The sequence below is a fragment of the Grammomys surdaster genome, unplaced genomic scaffold (assembly GCF_004785775.1).
Source record: "Grammomys surdaster isolate TR1022 unplaced genomic scaffold, NIH_TR_1.0 367, whole genome shotgun sequence".
Taxonomy (NCBI): domain Eukaryota; kingdom Metazoa; phylum Chordata; class Mammalia; order Rodentia; family Muridae; genus Grammomys; species Grammomys surdaster.
Genome location: NW_021604786.1, coordinates 2,968,349 through 2,992,134, shown reverse-complemented (window position 1 = coordinate 2,992,134; position 23,786 = coordinate 2,968,349). Strand labels below are relative to the sequence as shown.

Genomic DNA, 23,786 nt, shown 5'->3' with positions numbered 1-23,786 from the left:
TTCCTTCCTTCCTTCCTTCCTTCCTTCCTTCCTTCCTTCCTTCCTTCCTTCCTTCCTTCCTTCTTTCTTTCTTTCTTTCTTTCTTTCTTTCTTTCTTTCTTTCTTTCTTTCTTTCTTTCTCTGTGTAGCCCTGGCTGTCCTGGATCTCACTCTGTAGACCAGGCTGGCCTCGAACTCAGAAATCCGCCTGCCTCTGCCTCCCAAGTACTGGGATTAAAGGCATGCGCCACCCCTGCCCGGCTTCTAGGCTTTTTTGTTGTTATTGTTTTTGTTTTTTAGAGACTTATTTTATGTATATGAGTACACTGTTGCTGCCTCAGACACACCAGAAGAGGGCACTGGATCTCATTACAGATGGTTGTGAGCCACCATGTGGGTGCTGGGAATTGAATTCAGGACCTCTGGAAGAGTCAGTGCTCTTAACCATTGAGCCATCTCTCCAGCCCCTATGCCCTCATTTCTAAAAGCCCTTTGTCATACTAAACATTTATTCAGCAAGTGTGTATACTTTTCTCTTGGTAGCCTCCTTGGTCACATGGGTCCCAAGGGATTGATTGTTTTAGAATTAGGTAAATGATACACGAGATGTTTTTCTCTGACACCTACTCCTTCTCATGCTTGAAAATTTTGTCACATCAAAGCTTAGTATGTCTCAGGGGTCTTCTGAAGACTTTTTCCTGATGAATGCTGCCTTTCAGAGTGAATAACAAACCTTCAGTCAAGATAGAAATGCAGCGTGATAGCCATGTACTACATTTAATATTGTGTTTCAAAGACACCTCAAATTTAAAAGAATCTGAAACATAGCATTTGCTTTTCTCCAAATGACTCCCCAACCCTGTATTCTGTCATATAGCAAATGGCTCTAATATCTACCAAGCTGCACCATCCATAAAATTTATACTTCAACAACTAATGCGGGTTAATAATCTTTTGCTATTTTTCTAGAATCTCATTTTTTCCCTACAAGAAGGCTGTGTTCTGTATCTTACAACACTTTACTTCCAGTGCTCTTTAAAAGAAAAAAAGATCTATTTCTTCTCATGCTTCAATTTGTTTTCTAATACAAAAAAAATCATCCACTGATTTATTTATTCACAGGTATATAGGATCTTACTGTGTACCTTGGGCTGGCCTGGAACTTGCCAGTGAGCCCACCACGGCCTTAACTTCAGGATCCTCTTACCTAAACCGTATGAGTCTTGAGATTACAAGTGTGTATAACCATACTTAGCTAGACTCAAAACTATCTTTTTTTTTTTAATTTTTGTATTTTTTTTGTATGTGTATTTGTGTGTCTGTGTGCACATGAATGCAGTTGCTCAGCAAGGCCAGAAGAGGGTGTTATATCCTCTGTAGCTGAATTTACATGTAGTTAAGACATGCCCAACATGGGTGTTGGGAACTGAACTCTGGTCCTCTGAAAGAGCTAGCAAGCACTCTTAACCTCTGAGCCACCACTCCAGCCCCTCCCCCCAACCCCAAACAATCTTTTGAGTAAGAGTTTTCTATAAATATTCCCAGTCTTTCAAAGATGACACTGGACTATTAAAGGAAATGCAAAAAAAATTGATTAAAAAATTAAGAAAGATGGTTAGAAATAAGGCTGAGGTAGGAGGCAGGGGCCAGATCCCATGGAGTTTCTTTTTTTAATACTAGAGAATGAGTAATTAGTATTATGTATTAGTGACTAGCTGGGATTCCATTTCATCGCCATTTTTCATTCCTGCCAAATTCTTCAGAAGCATTGTGAGAGAACACAATTTCAGGGAAAAATAACTGTTCCATCATTACTATATTTTATAAGTTTATGTTTCAGGTATATAATCTTAAAGTAGCATGAAAATAAGACACAAATGATCCGTGTAAACAGCATGGATATATACCAAGAAACACATGTATTATCACCACTAAAATATTACATGATATCGAATCTTAAGAGGTCTTTGCATGTCACAAAATTAAGACTGGAAAGTATTAAACCACAGGCAAAGAAGGCTGGAAAAAAGTCTTTAGACTGTGAAGGAGAGGTCTGAAGAAAGGCTCACCAGTTGATCCAGATGAAACTCTTAGCATGTGTGTGCGAAGCTGCGAAGGGCGAACCTTGAGGTGAAACACACATCTGCATCTCATACAAAGCACATGTTCTGATGTTAGGAGTGACTGCGCTGTATCTGATGATTTATTTATCATTATTCCAAGTTCAAGTCCTATTGCTGTAAATTGTATCATTAGAATTTCATGAGCAAAGCTTTTAGCAAAGCAAGTGGTTTAAATATTAGTTTCCAAAATCAATAGTTTCTGCTCAATTGAACTTCCTTTTTTTTTTATATTTTGGTAATCACTAAAAATAACTTTGAGAGGTCTATTAAAGTTTAAGTCCCAGAAAAGACAAGTTGCACCAGAAGACAATGGATAACAACAGATCCAAATGCCTGATCATGACATACAAAATGTCATGCAAAAAGATGCTTGTTAAATAAAGTGAAAGATTTATTTTAAAGTAATCTGTAAGAACAAAATCTAAGTGTAAAAAGATACTAGCACTAAACAAATACCCCACTGAACACTCAAATTGAGTTTGAGGTCAAAAGGATATGTTAGAAATATATATCGAACGGAGCTAGAGAGATGGCTCAGAGGTTACGAGCACTGGCTATTCTTCCAGAGGTCCTGAGTTCGATCCCCAGCAACTACATGGTAGTTTACAGCTGTCTGTAAATTCAGTTCTGGGGGGGGGGGTCTGATGCCCTCACACAGACATACATGCAAGCAAAACACCAATGGACATTTAAAAATAAAGAAATACATGTTCAAATAGGAACTTCCAAAATAGCTTTGGCAAGTACATTAGTTTCCCTTTAGCTTCCAGTACCATTATTTTCCTGCCAATCTAAGGGTGAACATTTCACCTGTTTCATGAATTAATATTTGCTTCAGCAGACTATACTGCTAAGAGAGAAAAAAAAATCTAGTGTCTTCCACAGTAAACATGAAAAGCTTACCATTTAAAACTCCAGAAAGCTCTGCGTTACAGGGCTTACTTGGGTCATTGTTTCCAGGTTAACTGTGTCATAGCAATACCTTTTCTAAAAAGAACTATACCAAAAGTTTTTAGACGACAAGCAAACCAACCAACTCGGCACCAGCTTCCTATCCTGTCACTTCCATGCTGAATTATCGACACTGACTAAAAGACAGCAAGGGAAGCTCTGTAAGGAGACCGAGGCCAATCAAGCAGCTTGGGAAAGACCACCAACTTTTTCTTGTCCTCAAACTCGTCCTATGAGAATCAGATGGGTATTTCTAATAGCTTTTCTTCCAGATGGTTTTTCTTTCTTTCTAGATACACCACAGACATGTCAAATCCAGGTTGTTCAGATGACTTTGATCACACATGACTAAGTTTATTCTTTCAGCTTCCCTTCACTTAACCATTCCAAACTTATTTATTTGCAACAAAAGATATCCAACCCCCAATCTAGCACAGTAAGCCATCATCAACTTTTATTTCATATACCATCCTGTCAGTATAATCACAAAGCTCACAGATGTTTCCCTCAAATGTTGCTAACTATACCACTCGTCTTTTGAGGGGATACAAATCCCTCTGGCTCTGGTACTTCCTTGGGACAATGGACCATGGGTTAATATAGTTTCCCAGCCTAAGAAACCATTTGGTCATGCTTCTCAGAGCACTGCTTCTTCAGGTGTAGACCCTGGATTACTAAGAGTACTCACAGGCTGGCCTGGAACTTGCTATGCCCAAACTCAGAGATCCATCAGTCTGTGCTTCCTGAGTGCAGGGACTAGAGACCTGTAGCATCACAGGGGACTTGACTCTACTGCTGATCGCTAAATACATTGACAACTTACTCTTTAAAATTGGGATGTAGGTGTGAGTTCACTGGCCATTGGATGCCAGAATAGTTCCTAAAATCCAAGTATGCACAGACTCTTCTAAAAATTTGGGTGTAGTTTGTCCCCTAAGGGTTCATGGGTTGGGAGTGCAGCGATACTCAGTGAAATTGGGACCAATTCGATTGCGAGGTGGGTAAATTCACTTGCTACCAAGGCTGATGACCCGAGTTCCATCTTCTGGATCCATATGACAAAAGGGAGGAACCAATTCTTCTCATAAGTTGTCCTCTGACCTTCATACAAGCACCATTAGATATGCCCACACTCGCAAAATTAAAGATATAAACAAACAAAATGTAAAAGGTATCATGGGACCTCTTAAGAGGTGGGACCTAAATGAGAGGTCATTTAGGTCACCAGGGTCACTGCCCCAGGAAAGATTAAAGGACTTCTGGGTCCTGGTTTGTTCTTATAGAGGGTTGTTATAAAGACTTCCCTGGTTTCTTCCTAGCGTCCTGTCTTGCCATGTGACACGCCCCTACCCCAGTTTCCTGTCAGCATGCCATATGCCATGAGGTAATAAAGCCAGGGGAACACTTAGCAGATCCAGCATCGTGCTATTTAAGGTTTCAGTCATGGAATCTGTGACGTAAATAAACCTGTTTTCTTTACAAATCCCTCTGGCTCTGGTACTTCCTCCAGGCAGTGGACCATGGGTTCCTACAGTTCCCTAGCCTAAGAAACCATTTGGTCATGCTTCTCAGAGCGCTGCTTCTCCAGGTGTAGACCCTGGATTACTAAGAGTAGCTTATCTGAAAACTTGTTAGAAAAACAAATTCTTGGGCTCCGCCCCAGATGTAATCAATCACAAACTCGGGAATGAGGCCTAAGAGCTGTGTTCAGACAGGCTCTCCAGGGGATACGTTTGGAGAACTGGACCCACTGACAAGAGATTTAAACTTTTTTAGCTCAGGGATGATTAAAGGATTACCAACCCTCATTTAGCTTTGTCATTATTTTAAGCTATTTTAAAAACCGGGACACAAATAGCAAATATTAAATTGGGCTGCAGTGCCTGATTTGGAGTAAATATCAAAAAAGAAAACTTTGCCTGTTACACACCATCTGAAAAACTGGGGTTCTGTTCCCAGTTTATATTCAAGTATGTACAAATACATGCTCCCGAGAATCTCTAGAAGACTTCGGGTATTTGCACGCAGCGTTTAGCTCTTTTTAGTCTAGGTTCATGTGTCTCTATTTGGTCTTTCCTCTCAGCCGAAAAATTCAACAAGCTAAGAGAGCAGAATGAGTTTGTGTCCTCTGTTGCTTTAACTGAAATCCCAAACATTTGATTTTACCAATGAAGACTTGGGAGCTAGATGCTGGGGAGAAAGCCTGCTAGCTCTGAGAGGCAGAGAAAGCATGCTCCTCAGCCAGTGTCCCAAAAGGAAGCTCTTCTTCTGCATGCTTCTCAAACTGAACTCCTGTCTGTGCCATCTACTTCCTGTATGTCTGTCTCTCTATCCATCCTCCGGACTTCCTATTACTCTCTACATTGAACAAAACATGTTTTTTTTTTTCCCATGTTCACTCCCTGTCAACTGGTTGCTTGCCCCGCCTCTTGACCTATGGGATGACTTGACTTTATCCTGTTTACAGTAAACAGAAAGCTCTTGGATTAAAGGTGTGTACTAGGATTGGGCTACACTAAACTAGGAACAGTTTTGATTTTTCTGTTATTGTTTTTTTTTTTCTCAGTAAATAACACAGTCTCGGGGTTTATAGTGTGTTCAAATATCCTTCAACAGTCTTCTACAGTCACACTAGTAATGAAGCCGGGAGTATAGTTATCTTTTTAAATTACCTACTTAAAGCATGGGTAATTATAAAAATTAAAATGCATTCTAGATAAAAAAAAAAAAAACCAACTCAAGAACCATTTACCAAGTTTACATGGATATATTGAGATCAATTTAGTTTAAAATGTCAAAATTGTTTGTTACTTAGTATAGCTAATTTTTCAGCTATCATTGACCACACTGACAGCTAGCTTTAAAATAAGACAGATCTGCTAAAAGCTTTCAGAAATTGTTACTAAAACGAAATAAAAATAGTCATTTTTTTTTGGGGGGGGTGGTCAGGATTTACATTGTAGTGATGAAAATTGACAAGTTTTCCTTGGATTTTATATGAAAATATTTTGCAAAACAATTACATGATCTATGACAGTTCCAGAACTTTGCATCAAAATAATGGCTGAAGTTATTATAAATCAGATAATTAAAATGTGTTAAAATGAAGTCATCATATCATATAAGAAGAGATACCCATGGATATTTTTTTTCAAAAATATTAAATTTGCATTTCTAGCATTGCAAACTATATGCTAAATAAATAAGCTCTTATTTAAAAAGTTAAACAGAGCATTGACTCATGTCTTCAAGTGCAGAGAATACAGAAGGTATTCAGTAGAGACCTGACAAACTCAAATGCTGAGTTTGGCTAACATCTTTACGGATTTAGCAGAATGAGAACAGGGATTTTATGGCAGGGTTCCACGTGTGGTTTTGAAACATTTAAAAATGGTAAAGCCACACACAACGGAGAAAGAATAAATGTCAAAGTCAATTTCTAATGCCCCATCAATGAGATACTAAGAAATGTTGAGACAACTATATTAAGGGAGAAGATGAAGTTAAAAACATCGGGAGGGGCAGCTCTTGTAAATCTGCTGTCAGATTTCATAAAGAAGTAGTTGTCATGGGTAGTGATTAGACATTAAGGCACTTCAAAAACATTGGATAATCACATATAAACTTTTCTTTTATATTGTAGATGATTTTCCCACAAGCCAACTAAAATACTATAGACAGAAAATATCAAAAACCATAAGTTCAGCACTGTGAAACAAAATATAAATATTTCAGAGGAAATGAAAATTTTATCTACTAAAATTTTTTGATAAATATCTTTCAAATATAAATAACTTGGAAAACAAATTTATCTAAATCTGTTAGAAAGCTTAAAAAAAAAGCTCAATCTGAAAAATACGACCACACTATTCCCATGTTTTTATTTTTTCAGTAATAAACTGCATATTAAAGCTGAGATTCAACATTCCAGCAACACAAATTGGTCTGAAATTTTAAGAAAAGCATAAAAGAATGAGTATTTAAAATATGATCAGTAAGTATGTGGTTTTCATAAAATAGTATTATATCAACGATGAAAGGCAAACTGACACATTGTCACCACCCTCCAGATGAAACACTCCACCCTTTATAATTCAAGCCTGGGAGACTTTTACTGTTTCTCAGTGAGTCTAGATTAGCAGACCTGGAGAATTCACGGAGAAAGGACAGAAAGCTAAGAAATCACTTTGCCATTCCTTTTTGTCTGAATCAGAATTTTAGACCTATAATGCAGTGAAAAGAAAAAAGGTTCTCTACCAATTAGAAAGTTTGAGAGGAGGAGGTATCTACTAACAAGATAAACTTATACTTGGAACCTAACCATTAGGTTATGGCATGATTACAAGATTATATATATATATATATATATATATATATATATATATATATATATATGTGTGTGTGTGTGTGTGTGTGTGCGTATGTATGTATATATGTATATATGTATATATATCATATATGCACATGTAATATATGATACATTTACAGTATACATATACAATGTACAATATATATATTATGCATATATGTGTATATTACACATTATAAGTTACTTGTTAGCCAGCTCTGTGAAGCTTTTAGAGTACCCTCCTATCCCAGGCACACTTCCTTCCCCCAGCAACACCACATCCAAGGTACCCTGAGAGCATGAGCATGCGTAAACACCCCCATTCGTCATCCTGCTTTCATCTTTATCAGAAATGCTTGTCTTCTACTTCTCCCCCTGTGATATTTTACTTTTATTTTTTTTTTTTTTTTTTTTTTTTTTTTTTTGTTTTTAAAGACAGGGTTTCTCTGTTTAGCCCTGGCTGTCCTGGAACTCACTCTGTAGACCAGGCTGGCCTCGAACTCAGAAATCCGCCTGCCTCTGCCTCCCAAGTGCTGGGATTAAAGGCGTGCGCCACCACTGCCCGGCGATATTTTACTTTTAACATCCAGAAAAATGTTGCTTCACAAACTGACAACGGAGTTATTTAATACTCTTTCTCCACATTCTTTGACTAACTTTGAATGCAGGATCCACAGAAATATGTATTCTGGGAGCCTTTCTTCTACGTCTGCCTATTCTGAATATAGACCCTTAAGGTTGGAACACATATGCAAATAAATAGCAAAATATAGCATGTAGAAGAACAATAGGAAATAGAGTAGGACTCTTTTAGGTTTTATCTTTATTTTATGTGTAAGGGTGTTTTGTATAAGTGCATGTCTATGCACCACATGTATGCAGTGCCTGAAGAGGCAGGAGAAGGTTTTGGATTCCCTGAAACTGGAGTTATAAAGGGTTGTGAGGACCATATAAGAGTTGAGAGACAAGCCTGGGTCCTCGGGAAGGCAGTACTTGTGATACTGAGCTATCTCTCCTGCCCCAAAGCAGGACTCTTATTAAGATCAGTGCCTGTAAATTAATTCCCAGAAAACAAAATGGCACTGCCCTCTAGTATTACTTAGACCGTTGCTCCGCCCACTAAGGATGGTCTGTCAACTGTTCATCTCTGACCACTCATTTAGAAACTTAAAAGAATATTAGTTGATTTTTGTGTGGTGACACCTTTATCATTTTTTTTCATTTTCATTTTTAGTAACTTGCATTTATCAGGCAATGGCAAGTAGGAAATTTGTTCTCAAAACGTCTTTTACTACACATGGTGAGATAGATTAGAGACAATAAAATGATAAGATGTTGATTCTTTTTGAGACTGGATCTCATGCAGCCCAGGCTGACCTGGAACTCCTGACCTTCTTGCCCCTACTTCTCAAGTTCTACATTGACTCGACAATGACTACGCCTCACCATGCCTGGCTCAACTCCTTTTTAATAGTACGGTTTAGAATAAAGAATATGATATGCATAAAAATCGTAAGCAATATTTATTAGTATAAATCAACATGCCTTCAGAGTTGATACGCACCTCTGGCACTTGGAAACATATTAGTTCTAGAGTTGTAAGGTCACTTGTATATGTCTGCTCACAGAAACAGTCCTTCTTAAACTCAGATGTGAGGACCTACAGGGTCATCCGTCTTGGAGTAACCCTACACAGGACTAACCTACTGCATTATTTAACTTCCTATGGCTTTCTGTATAATGTACACAATCTCAAAACTTTGGTAATATGTGAAAGTAAATCAGTCTACAGTTTTCTTTAACACTTCAACATCTTTATCCTGTCAAGAGGGGTTAACTCACGGCCACAGTCATAGTTGGTGTTAGTGTATACTTTAGTTAATAGTCGCAAAGTAACTATTTTAAAGGGCGGGTGGGTTTGTAGATTATGTAGTCTCAGTCACAGCCGGTTACCTCTTCTCTAAGAACACTGGTGCCATAGATTATATGTAATTAATAGAAAAATCAATTTATAAATATAATTTTATATAAAACGGGCATGTCTGTGTTCCAGTATGGTTTTACATATATCAACAGGTGGCAGGCTTGGGGATCTGACTCAAGGACCATGATAACTAACTTCTGGTTTACTGGTTTACATCATAGACATAAAATACTGCCATTAGGAACTGGTCACCTAACAAATGTGCAAGATCATCTTGGTTCTTGTTGGCCTTAGTCAGTAGCTTTTAAAGTTTTAAAGACTGAGAAACTCATCAACTTCTGACTCCTGGAAGACAAGGTTTCATTAAAACCAAAGTATACAGTAAAATTATCTGCCTCATCTTTAATGGCATATGACTAGTGAATGAAGCTATAAGCCTTCTGTGCTATTATAGGTAGTAAAACCCTCCATGGTATAGAAAACAAAACAAAAAGATGTATTCTTAGAAGTTGCCACAACCTCTGGAGCCAATAGTATATACAGGAAATCCCTGGAGCAGCTTAGTAAATAGACCACAACCACAGTTCAAATGTTCATAAAATGGCAAACTAGCTATAAATGCAGTTGAGATGCTCTCTGTTCCACCATAGCTGTGATGTGACTTTGAACTACTAGACTCCTGTTAGCAGTTTTTAACCAACCTGGATTGCAGACTTAGTTCATCTTTGGGATTCAACTTAGGCCTTCCCCAGACTGTGCTCACTCTTTTCGTCAGGGAGTGAAATATAACAAAGCTCCTTGAAGACCACTTTAAAACTGATGGCAAATCCAAACCTCTTTCTTCCACATAAGTTCTGGTCTCCCTAGTGACCTGGGTATCTTCCATGACTCATTGTTATCTCTGTTCTAGAACTCCTCTTCAGAGAACACAACTGAAGAACGCATAATGTGTTTCCAAGTGGTTTCCTAAGGTTGGATTTAAAATGCCTTAGCTCAAATGCCTTTTTGTCTTTATAGTAATCCACCTAAAATGCCGCCCAAGATTCCAACACTATCTTTATGTAGATGAGCAAAAGGACCTCTATTTCACAGTCTTTAAAGCAGCAGAGTTTGTTTTATCAACTAATAATTCTAAAACAGCTATCACTAACTATAGGTATTCTGCATTCCTGCTGGAAACTTTCCAAACATTATTTTTCTTCTCTTTATATATGTATAAAACACATCCTTTTTAGTAAGACAATTCAATTAAAAAGTCTGAACTATCTTGAGTAGTATAGCTAAAGAAAAAGATGACCCTAGAAAGAATATGCATTCCCTCTGAAACAGTGGCAAAGCAGTGCCCAGTACGAATACAGCCATATAGCTAGGACGTAGAGGAACTCTCCTTGAAAAGCATATAGAATGGAGGCCTAACATCTGAAGTTTTAAAAAAGAGAATACTATTAAGAAGTCTTCAAACATTTGTTTTGTCTCATTTTACCTTGTCAATAATTCTGGTTTCCAACTTTCTAGAGCTACAGTTCTAGTTATTCCCGATCATATTCCACACTGTCTGGAATTCTGTCCTGAGATCTGTACTGGTGCCTCCTTCTGCTCTGCCAACACTCTGCATTCTGACACTAGGGGGGCAGAGCATGCTAAAAGCTCTCTGTACACGTAAACCCAGATGCTCCTGCTCTTCTATATATTTCTGCTCCCAGTCTTTGCAAATGCCGACTTTTCCCCTTAAATGTATATGTACAAACATATTCTACTCCGTGAGACATTAGAGTAATTATAGTCTGACAGTCATAATATATTTTAAATAGTTAAAATATTAGGTATATATTTTAACATAGTAAGAAGAGATTAAGAGATTCTTAGGAAGAAATTTAAGATTCATTGAAAATAAACCCAAGGAAGAGATCTATATCCAACAAGGCAAAACTTAAATTTTGAAACTTTTCCTGAGGGCAGAGAAGGGAATGTAGAAACTAGAGTATTGTGCTTGCAGCGAGTGACTCAGCTGCTGTGATTGCTGAAGCTGATTTACAAGTGAGCAGGGAGAAGACTCACTTGCCTTAGAGGAAAAGCAAGGTGGTCAAAGCGAGTAGGAAATACTAGTGAAGACAAAACCAAGTGGCCCAAGTGTGTCTACAGAATGCTTTGCCCAGGAGGAGGCTCTGAGAGGCCTGCCTGGGCACCAGTCTAGTGCCAGTTACTGCTTGGGCCACACACATTCTGCCACTGGAGGGAGTCTGTTCGCAATGCCTTTGATGTGACTTTCCCTCTAAAACTTCTTGGTCTTCTATGGAAATGAAACAAGAGCTCCTTCCAAGAGGAAGAATTGGTTTAACACAGCGGATGGTTTTCTTGCGCGTGTGTGCTTAGCTTTTATTCATTCCTTTGGGTTCTTAGCTCCCTAATGAAAACAAACGTACATTGCCTCTCGCAGTGGTATCTGAGGCAAAGAAATGAATACAGAGACATATGACACGAAGCAGGGCAGCTGTTAGGACAGAGCATGAAGAAGAATATTGTCAAGCCAGGGCAGAGGGGAGCTGAGGCAGACACTGGTGTAAAGAGTGTGCTCAGGTCATAAGGCACAGGGAAAGCGGCAGCAGATGTGAACTGGAAGCTGAACACGGCTTCTAGAACTAGGAGTGACAACAGTGTGACTGTTGGGATACTACCCAACAAGGGGGTCTCGATAATGCCACTGAGATTTTTTTTCAATTTGCCCTTAAAATTCAGAATTTATGGTTGCCAATAATTTCTCATGACATGCTTTCCTAAACAGCACACAATTGTATTGTTAACAGGGATGCAGATACTGGCCAGAGATGGGGGTGAGGGGGAGGGAAGGAGGGAGGGAGAAAGAGAAGAGAGAGAGAAGGAGAGAGGGAGAAAGGGAGAGAGAGAAAGAGGGAGGGAGGGAGGGAGGGAGGGAGAGAGAGGGGGGAGAGAAAGAGAGAGAGAGAGAGAGAGAGAGAGAGAGAGAGAGAGATTGATTGATTTTAAAAAGTACTGGGTTCAGCTCAAGAGAGTATGTGGAAGATAACATTCCACTCCCAATAATTTTTCTCTATTTTGCAACAAGAATTGTGATCTATGCTGCATAATCATTTTGCATTTTAAAATCCTATCTGACATTACTATGCCTGTTTTGCATGAGAGTGCCTCTGGCTAAAACAGGTTAAGTAACTTGCCCATGGTTACAGGGCTAACAAGGGCCAACAATCTAACCTGGCCATGTGATCTGAAATGGTATTCCTGCTATTCCATGCCGCATGTCAGTGGGACTGAGTCAGGATCACTTCACATTCTTGTGATGAAGGCATTAAAGGGATACATTCCGGGTGCTCTTCCCAGGCGTTTGCTTGCTTTATTATAGGCTACCTAAGGCAGACTGAGCCATTTGGGTTATTATGCTCCCAAAGTTAAACTGTGTTCCGTTCATATGTCAAAAGCGTAAAAGGAGGTTTCAGCTCCTGTAATTTAAGTAAACAAGGTTCCTTAAAGGAATCTATGTTTTGAATATATACAAAAGAGAAAAACCTTCCCTTCCCGTTCTCCACCTAACAAATGATGGTTACAAAGAAACTGTAGTTTACTGAAGTTACATTCATTTGCTACGTAGCATCATAAATCTCATACCTAGAGGGGATGACACCATATCTAGACAGTCACAAGATGACCTACTCAGAAGGATAATGACTGTTAAAGAAAGAAAGCTGTGTGTGTATGTATGATTTTTTTTTATAAAAAAATCAGTCTTTTCTACTTCTCGATAACAACAATATAGGTAGCTTAGAGAAACAATTAGAGGTTGATCTATCATCTCTATTGATTGGTCTATCTATCTATCCATCCATCTATCTATCTATCTATCCATCCATTCATCCATCCATCCATCTATCCATCTATGGCAATGTGCATATAAACCACTTTTAGAAAGGAACAGAAGCTTGTGTGTGTGTGTGTGTGCGTGTGTGTAATAAAAACATGATGAGAATCAGAATTGAAATGGAACCTCGTATAGGAAGGAGGTGGTGAGGTGGTGAGCTTTTGTTTTTTTTTTCTTTCTTATCACAGGTCAGCAAGTGCCTCATGCTATTATGGGAAGAAACAAACTAAAAATAGATTTCCATATTACTGATATTTTCAGATGAAAGACCGGATTTTTTCCTCCCATTAAAAAAAAACATTATGAAGTTACACAGTGCATTTAATGTAAGTACACCAGAGCGCTCTAGAGCTAGGAGAAGACGTACTTGCCTGGTTAGAACAGGGATTAACAGATGTTCCCATAGCTACTGTGCATATTTCAACAGTTTCCTAACAGAGTCCTATCTACAATCCTCATTTCGAACTACAGTGACTAGCACATGGGCAGGAACCGTGAACCAGTCACACAGCAGACATGCCTAGGAAAGACAACTCACAAGGATATCCACATGCGCAATTACAGGAATCCTCTCGGTTTATTAAAAAAAAAAATCAAACGCATGACTATTTGAACTCAGATATATTCTCCCAAGATTATGAAATATTTAGAAAAAAAGGTTAAAAAATGAAAGGTAATGCTGTGAGATGATGCTAGTAACATAAACTACAGTTTAGAGGCAAACTCAGCTACAGATTTACCAGGAACCATAGCTTGTGACTCATGAAACATACAGAGCATGACACAATTCAAAACCTCTGCAAGCAGAAAGGAAGGGACATTAGCGATCACCCTGTACTTTGCCCTAATCTACTTTATTTAATTTCCAAGGAATTTGTTTCATAGGTCAAATACCAAATTAACAAGAGTAAAATGGAAGGATAAAAAGGAAACCTCAAACAAAATTCCAAACTCCCATATTCATAAAATAAAACTATAGCTCTGTAGACCTACAACACAAAAGAGCTATGTTCAGCTCCGTCTGCTGCCGTAATCTTGCCCTTTTGCTCTGTATATCAATTGAAGTGAAACAGTGAGACCTGAGGTGGAGGAGAGTGAGTGAAGTACAGGGAGCAGACACCATGCATCTGGAAATATCTCAATATAAAACTCTGCTAAGGAAAGTCTTAATACAGATTGAATGCAGCGTACGACAAACCATTCTATAAAAACCTGTGTTGTTCCCGCTAAATGACTGTCACAAAGCCAACTTACTGATTAGAAATTGCCATGTATTGGAACAGGGTCACAAGGGGGAGGGAGGAACATAAGCATGTGACAGCCTTTCAGTGGAATGTCTCCATTTTTTTCCACATTTTTAAAGACATGGCTCTTTGTAACTCCTTGGTTTAAACTACTTTACCAAATGAAACCTGACTAGTCTAGAAGACTATAAATGATAATTGCTATAGCTATTGCTTGCTCCCAACAATTAAATTAAATGTTACATAATTTGCTCCTTTTGCAGGATTCATAATGCCAACCAAAACAGCTAAAAATGAATCAAAAGAGCCACTACTCAGAAGAACAGACTGTAGTAAAAGCAGAACTAACTCCCACAGCCCACATTAGTACCCTGAACTTCACTAAACAAACATTTCCCTAACATCCATCATAAACACGGAGAATGCAATTTTAAAAACTGAAATTATTAAGGTCTGAGGGACAGCACTAGGTTATCTAGTTCCACTTACTATTTGAAGGAGTATTTGATAAGTCGCTAAATCAAATAGAAATCAAATCTACTGTTGTTAGAATCTTGGTTTTCTTTGAAAGCAATCTGAGAAAATAAAAATAGCTGCAATTTACAAAGGTAATCTACTGACAAAGGAAATAAGCAGCCTTTTCAAGAGTGCTTATGTATTCAGGCTACACCTCTTTTATAAGTTAAGGTTTGTTGTGTTCAAAGAGTTTGAATTTTCATTTTGAGGTAATTAATAATAAATTCATGCTAACAATTAAAAATTATTAAGCAGGACTTTAGTGCTCAGTCGACTTAAATAAATGCCTAAGCCAGTTATTACCATTTCAATGCCTTAAAAAAAACCCAAGATCTTTGTTTCCTATATGTTATGCTGCTAAATTCTATGACCTTACCGTGCACCAATTAATAATCTCCCATAACTTTTCTTTAAAATGCTTTATAGCCATTACTCCCATACAGTTAAACATCTTCACTGATAATCAAGTGTTTCCATGTCAACCGGTTTTCCCGTGTTATATGCAGAATTTAACAATTATTTGACCAATCAGCAATCGGACGACTTCTTTACAAATGAAGTTTTATTCCAAATCACTGAAACAACACTGATCCTCCAACTAGCCCAACACACCGTTCAGTGCCCAACACGGATCCTCTAACTAGCCTAACACACAGCGCCGTGCCCACACTGCAGAGTACTAGTTAGCACTTTAACACTCGGACCTGTGATCAGTCATTCCCTTTTTCCCCGTAGACTGCCAACTTTAACAATAGAGTACCGACACATCAACACACAATGGTGTGGGCTGCACACACACCGAATCGCGGCAGATGTAGAGGAAGGACCAATTCCTGTTCGGGGGATTTTTGACAGTCTCACAATCCCTGCCCAGAGCCCAGTGTCTGTCCTTGGTGCTGAAACGCAGCTTTTCTGTCCCCGACTAAAATACTACGAGGCTCACCCCAGTGAGACACTTCTGGGGTTCAGAGGTTTTGCAAGGGAATGGATAAATTTCTGGTCAAGCCTATCTAGCCTTCGCGGTGGCGGGTAAGTCCCCAGCCGGGAGACCCAGGACCTGCCTGCTGCAGAATAGGCAGCACCGGGCCGCGGACCCGAGAGGCGCCCTCTCCACCGCGGAGCCTTCTCCCGCGGATCCGAACGGCTCCTTCTTGCCAGTGGAGCCCTCTCCGGCGGACCCATCGGATCCCTCTCTCCCCCGGTAGCCTTCTCCCGCGAACCTGAGCGGCGCCCTCTCCTAAAGCCCCGAGAGGCGCCCTCTTCCCCAGCAGCCTTCTCCCGCGGACCCGAGAGGCGCCCTCTCCCTCCAGTCGCCTTCTCCCGCGGACCCGAGAGGCGCCCTCTCCCACGGACCGGACACCCCCGCCCGCGTCCTTTTGTCTCCCGCCGTTGCCTCCGTGCCTCACCATCACGGTCGCACAGCTGGATGGCCTCCAGGCTGAGGTTCTTGATCTCCTCACACGGGCTGCTGGGGCTGCTGAGGGCATGGTCCAGGCGCGGCACCTCCATCTTCGCGACCCCGCGTCGAAGCCAGGCGCCAGCGGCCGGCGGGGCGAAGGGCGGGAAAGGCCTGAGACGGCCGGGGACGAGGGCAGCAGCCTCCGATCCGGTGTCGCGGCCGAGGCGGCGGCGGCGGCAGCGGCGGCGGCGGCGACGGCGGCGGCAGAAGCTCCTCCGAGTGCGCGGCTCGCAGACTGAACGCCGGCCGGTGCGAGCGCGAGAGGAGCGCGCTCTCGGCTGGAGGGAGGGCCGCGCACGCTCACGGGGGCGGGGCCGGCGGTGGACGCGCCTACCTGCCTGCACACGGGCCCCGCCCCTTTTCTACCAAGAGCGGGCCCCGCCCCTTGTCGCGCGCGCGCGTGCGTGTACGCGCACGGAGGACAGTGTGTCCGTGGACGCGCCTCCCTGCCTGCACAGGGCCCCGCCCCTTTCCTACCGCGCGCGGACCCCGCCCCCTGCCGGCGGCGCGCGCGCACGGACGCGGACGCGCTCTGCGCTCTCCTCACGAGGGCTCTGCGCCCCGCCAGTGGCGCGCGCGCGCTCGGACACGCGGGCGCGACGCCTCCGTCGCCACCCTCGCCCTGCGGCGCGCACCCACAAGCCACCTGCGGCCGCAGAGACCCTACCCCCGGCTCCGGTTACGCGCACGCGCGCCCCCACTGCCTCCCTACGCACCCCGACCCCGCCTGGCGCGCGCACGCGCCCTCGGCTCTCCCCGGCGTCGCAGCCCGCGCGCCTTCTCAACGCTAGAAGCGATGGAGGACGGAGCGCGCGAGAAGCGCGGGCTGTGGCAAGCTGCTCAGCGCGGCGCGCTCGCCCGGCGATGGCGGCTAGGCTCTTTTTCACAAGCCAAGCAGAGCCAAGAATGCCACCCCGGGCTGCGGCGAGGCGAGCGCGCCGGTTGCTTGTTTGACCACATATTGGGAAACTGAGGCCCGAGCCGCCTAGGGTTCCGTTTCCCGGCTCTGCGAGCCCAGGCGACGTTTTCCTCACGAGGCCCCGCAGTGAGGAATGAGCGGCCACCTGAGGACTGCACCGGGTAGGGAGCGCCAACTCAGGTCCGGGCTGCGGGACAGGTGAGGCAGCAGGAAGCTGGCGGCTGGCTGTGGAGGAGGCAGCTTCCGGGTGACAGCCACTTGTCAGCTTGCCTTCTCATCCACTCAGCTAACAAACAAGTCTTCAGTGCTCTCCCTGGGTCGGGGTATTGTTCTGACTGAAAAAATGCAGGCTGAAGCACATCACCTGTTCTTTGTTACCCTAGAAAATGAAAGGGGGGACCTGTGGCCTTCAGGTGATGCCATATTTGCACGCCCCATGGCTTTCAGGAGCCCCTAAGATTTTTCAGTGCACTCTGATGGTGCAAAGGTTTGAAAAATAAAGTCCCTAGAGATGACAGCCGTTGGCCTCTGTTCTTATTTGCTGATTTGGAATGTTATTTTGTTTTTCTTGAGATCACGGGATCAAAAGAGGCCCCTCTCCCCCTTGTATTATTTATGGTTATTGGTAATAATTTATGTTCCTTGTTTACTGGTTTTCCAATTTCAAACACTGATATTCACCAATAAAAACAATTTACATATAGATTGCTATATGCTACCTTCGCTAGTCACATCTGTTTAGCCATAAACAACCTAACTGATTGAAGTCTCATAAAATGGAAGGACCCACTTTAGATAAAATACGCCAGTGAGAAAATTTGGCACAATTGAAGGCTGATAAAAATCCGTGTAAGATAATTTTGTATCATTAAGTAAAATGTCCTCGTTATGAACTTCAGGATTAATGAGATGGATCTTTGTTTTGAGCTGGAAAAAAACCCATTCCAGTAATAAGGTAGGAGATACCCTAAGGAGAGAGTAAATTACTGTTTGTCAAGAGAAATGACAAGACAGTAGTTATTGGTGAATTTCTCATGTTCAAAAGCCTAGATCAGTAGAACTGGATATTGACGGCCAAAGCACAGCGGGTTCATCTTTCAGAGAATTCTCAGATTTATAAATCACAAGAGGAACAACTGCAAACTACAAAAGTAGCTTACCCACAATTGAAAAATATAATATGCAGACATTAGAACTTTAATTCACACAAATATTACAAGTGTATGAGGACAATCTACCAGGTGCTGAGAATATATATCCCAGTTGGGGACCACATTCAGTCAATTGTGAGCAAGACATCACAGGCAAAGAGAATATATTAATTATTTTCCATTGCTATTACCAAATTCCCTAACATAGCTAAGAAGAGGAAAGGTTTGTTTGGGTTCAGTTTTGGTATAGTCAGCCTATCATAATGGGGAAGCCATGTTCACTAATGGCAGATGAGAAAGCATATATACAGTGGCAGGAAGCAGCCAAGGATAATACACCTCTGAAGACCAGACCTAGGGACCCATTTCTTCATCCAGGTCTCCATTTTCCAGGCCTCCATTTCCAAGTTCTCTACAGTCTTCCCAACAGCATCAACTAGACAGAGAACCTGGGGCAGAGATTTCAGATTCAAACCATAAGAGGGAAGGCAGGAGTTTCTGCTCCTGCTACAAGTTCCTCAGTACTCAAAATGTAGCTAGGTTGATATCCAATAGAATAGCCATGAACCATCATATTAAGAGCAAGGTGCCTTTAACAAACACCATGACATTTACTTTCCGGGTCGGAAATATCCAAACTACCAGAGACACACTACTCTTCAGTCAGAAAAAGCCACCAGGCTGCACTGAAAACAAACAAAAACAAACACACAGGCATAAATCGTGGTCACCATCTTAAAGCAAACTACTAGAAACAACTTGGAGAAAGGAATGTCATTATAGACACAAGAGGAAGGAGAAGTTTCCATTCGATTCCAATAACCTTTGGCACGATTCTCAAGTTCATGGAACCTCTTTCTTTTAAAAATTATTTTATTATTCATTTATATCCCAATATCGGCCCCCCCCTCTTCAAAGTCCCCCCTTGCAGCTCATCTCCTCATTCCTCCTCCCCTTCTCCTGTAAGAAGGGATCCCCCCTGGGTATCACCCCCTTCCTCCCTGCACATCAGTAACTGCAGGACTAGGTGCATCCAGTCTCACTGAGGCTAGACATGGCAGTCCAGTTAGGGGAACAGGATCCCCAAGCAGGCAACAGATTCAGGGACATCTTCTGCTCTAATTGTTGAGGAACTCAAATGAAGACACATCAGAATTGTATATGTATATATATATATATATATGTATATATGTATATATGTATATATGTATATGTATATGTATATGTATATGTATATGTATATGTATATATTTGAGTTCCTCAACAATATATACACATACACATATATATGGGAGGGTGTTGGGTAGGTGGAGTGGGAGTATAGGGCTAGGTCCAGTCCATGCTCACTCTTTGGTGGTTCAGTCTCTGGGAGTCCCCAAGGGTCCAGGTTAGTTGACTCTGTTGGTCTTGCTGTAGAGTCCCTGTCCTTTTTGAGTCCCCTCAATTCTTCCTCCGACTCTTCCGCAAGACTCCCCAAGCTCCATCTAATGTTGGGCTATGGGTCTCTACATCTGTTCCAGTCAGCTGTTGGATGGACTCTTTCAGAGGACAGTTATGCTAGGCTTCTGTCTACAAGCATACAACAGAGTGTCATAATTAGTGTCAGGGATTGGTTCTTGCTCTTGGGATGGGTCTCAATTTGGGCCAGGCATTGGTTGACCATTTCCTCTGTCTCTGCTTCGTCTTTGTCCCTGCACAGTTTATAGGCAGGACACATTTCGGATAGAAAGTTTTATGGGCAGGTTGCTGTCCTTATCCCTCCACTGGGAGTCCTGCCTAACTACAGGAAGTAGCCACTTCAGGATCCATCTCCCCCACGGCTAGAAGTTTTAGCTAGAGTCACCCCCATAGACACCCTGGGGCCTCCTCTGTTTCAGGTCTCTGGCATGTTCTAGAGATACCACCCACTGCTAATTTCCAATTTCCATTCTCTCTCCCCTGCTCTTCTTACACCTGACACCTCCCCCCTATCCTGATCCCCTCCCTGTCCCCTCTCACTCTGTTCCCTACTTCCATCCACCTCTGATTTCTATTTTATTTCCAATTCTGAGAAAGATTCAGCCATCCTCCCTTGGGCTTTTCTTGTTATTTGGGTTCTTTGGGTCTGTGGATTTGTAGTGTGGTGGTTATCCTGTACTTCATGGTTAATATCCACTTATAAGTGAGTACATGTCCTGTGGGGCCTGGGTTAACTCACTCAGGATGATATTTTCTAGTTCCATCCATTTGCCTGCAAAATTCATGATATCCTTGTGTTTAATAGCTTTTGTAGTATTCCGGTGTGTAAATGAACCACATTTTCTTTATCCCTTCTTCAGTTGAGGGGCATCTAGGTTGCTTCCAGTTTCTGGAAAAGCTACCATGAACATAGTTGAGCGAGTGTCCTTATGGGATGGCTTAGTATACTTTGAGTATATTCCCAGGAGTGGTATACCTGGGTCTTGAAGTAGAACTATCGCCAGTTTTCTGCGAAACTGCCAAATTGATTTCCAGAGTGGTTATACAAGTTTTCATTCCCACTAGCAATAAAGTGTTCCCCTTGTTCCACATCCCCACCAGCATGTACTGTCCCTTGAGGTTTTGATCTTAGCCTTCTGATGGGTGTGAAGTGGAATCTCAGAGTTGTTTTGATTTGCATTTCCCTGATAACTGAGTACATAGACATTTCTTTTAAAGTTTCTCAGCCATTAGAGATTCCTCTGTTGAGATTTCTGTTTGGCTCTGTATCTCATTTTTTAATTGTGTTATTTGGGTTGTTGGTGTCTAACTTCTTGAGTTTTTATATTTTTTGGATATTAGCCCTCTGTCAGATGTAGAGTTGACAAAGTTCTTTTCCCAATCTGTAGGCTGTTGTTTTGTCCTTTGCCTTACAGAAGCTTTTCAGTTTCATGAGGTCCCATTTATTAATTGTTGATCTTAGTGCCTGAGCCATTGGTGTTCTGTTCAGGAAGTTGTCTCCTGTTCAAGGCTATTCCCCACTTTCCCTTCTATTAGATTTAGTGTATGTGGTTTTACATTGAAGTCTTTGCTCCACTTGGACTTGAGTTTCATGCAGGGTGATAAATATGGATTTATTTTCAAGTTAGACCATTTGTTGAAGATGCTTTCCTTTTCCATTGTATGATTTTGGCTTCTTTGTCAAAAATCAAGTGTCCATAGATGTGTGGGCTTATTTCTGGGTCTTTAATTCTGTTCCACTGATCAATCTGACTGTTTCTATACCAATACCATGCACTTTTTATTCCCGGTTGCTCTGTAGTACAGATTGAAGTCGGGGAAGTCTTTTATTGTACAAAATTGTTTTAGCTATCCTGGGTTTTTGTTTTTCCCTATGAAAGTGAGAATTGTTCATTCAAGGTCTGTAAAGAATTGTGTTGGGATTTTGATGGGAATTGCATTGAATCTGTAGACTGCTGTTGGTAGGATGGCCATTTTTACTATGTTAATTCTTCCCAACCGTGAGCATGGGAGATCTTTCTACCTTTTGATATCTTCCTCAATTTCTTTCTTCAGAGACTCAAAGTTGTCATACAGATATTTCACTTGCTTGGTTAGAGTTACACCAATATATTTTACCTTATTTGCGGCTATTGTGAAGGGTGTTTTTTCCCTATCTTCTTTCTTAGCCCATTTATCATTTATATAAAAGAGATCTACTGATTTCTTTGAGCCATTTTGCTGAAGGTATTTATCAGCTGTAGTTCTCTGGTAGAATTTTGAGGTCAGTTATATTTACTGTCATATGATCTGTGAATAGCAATACTTGGACTTCTTCCTTTCCAATTTGTATCCCTTGGTTTCCTTTAGTTGCCTTTTGCTCTAGCTAGAACTTCAAGTACTATATTGAAGGCATAGGGAGAGAGTAGACAGCCTTGTCTTGTCCATGATTTTAGTGGAATTGCTTTAAGTTTTTCTGCATTTAGTTTAATGTTGACTATTGGCTTGTTGTGTTTACATGTGTACTTTGTATCCATGATCTCTCCAAGAGTTTTAACATGAAGGCGTGTTGACTTTTGTCAAAGGCTTTTTCAGCATCTCATGAGATCATTATGTGAGTTTTTTTCTTTCAGTTTCTTTATATGGTAGACTATGTTGATGGGATTTTGTATTGAACCAACCCTTGCATCCCTGGGATGAAGCTTTATTGATCATGGTGGTTGATTTCTTTGATATGTTCCTAGATTTGGTTTGCAAGTATTTTATTGAGTATTTTTACATAAATGCTCATAAGGGGAATTAGTCAGAAATTCTCTTTCTTTATTGAATATTTATGTGGTTTAGGTATCAGGGTAACTATGGCCTCATAGAATGAATTTGGAAATATTCCCTCTGTGGGATATTTTGTGGAATCGTTTGAGGAGTATTGGTATTAGCTCTTCTTTAGAAGTCTGGTAGAATTCTGCTCTAAAACCATCTGGCCCTTTTCCCTTTGGGGGGGGGGGGCCCCGAGACTTTTAATGACTGCTTCTATTTCCTTAGGGGTTATAGGACTACTTAGTTTATCTGATCTTGATTTAACTTTGGTAAGTGGTATCTATCTAGAAAAATCATCCATTTCATTTAGATTTTCCAATTCTGTGGAGTAGACTTTTGAAATAAGACCTAATGATTCTTTGAATTTCCTCAGTGTCTGTTGTTATGTCTCCCTTTTCAGTTATAATTTTGTTAATTTGGGTGCTGTCTCTCTGCCTTTTATATAATTTGGTTAAGAGTTTGTCTATCTTGTTGATTTTCTCGAAGAACCATCTCTTGGTTTCATTGAGTCTTAGTATTGTTCTCTGGGTTTCTAATTGATTAATTTCAGCCCTGATTTGGATTATTGCCTACCATCTACCCCTCTTGAATGTGTTTACTTCTTTATTTTCTAGAGTTTCTGAAGTGGAAACTTGTAGTTTCTTTGGAAAGTTAGTTATGTCAAATGATGTTTTGCTGAGCCACACAGGTGAAAGGATGTCTTGATATAGCAGGCACATGAAAGGACTCTTGATGAAGGAGTATAAATGTGACCCCACAGAGAGTACCACTGTGCATTGGTTTGGTTTGCTCTGCCTCACTGTCCTTTGCTAACTACATGCATGATGTATTGGCTCACCTTACATAGCATTGTTGAGCTCAACTTGTGATAACTCTGGCATTGAGAGAAACTCTCCCAAGAACTGCTCGTGATGTTCCTGTGGCAGCTTGCTGCATCCACAGCCTTGCCTCAGGCCCCTTGCTGAGCCTAGCAGTTTCTTCAGGATTGAACTACAGCTGTTGGTTCCTGTGTGGTATCCATCTGCCTAG

The 23,786-nt window shown here is 41.3% G+C and overlaps 1 protein-coding gene across 2 annotated transcripts in view; it reads right to left on the bottom strand.

Annotated features, from left to right (window-relative positions):
* Phyhipl (phytanoyl-CoA 2-hydroxylase interacting protein like) overlaps nucleotides 1-16,664 on the bottom strand; it is a 41,839-nt gene extending 25,175 nt beyond the window's left edge. The window contains exon 1 of one of the 2 annotated variants that reach the window (XM_028780258.1): nucleotides 16,381-16,664. In XM_028780258.1, the coding sequence (XP_028636091.1) occupies nucleotides 16,381-16,483 (103 nt within the window). In that variant the 5' untranslated portion in view covers nucleotides 16,484-16,664. Of the gene's footprint in view, nucleotides 1-10,026; nucleotides 10,171-16,380 lie in introns of those variants that run through there. The other variant, XM_028780259.1, reaches the window with a different exon arrangement.
* Between the last annotated feature and the right edge of the window lie 7,122 nt (nucleotides 16,665-23,786).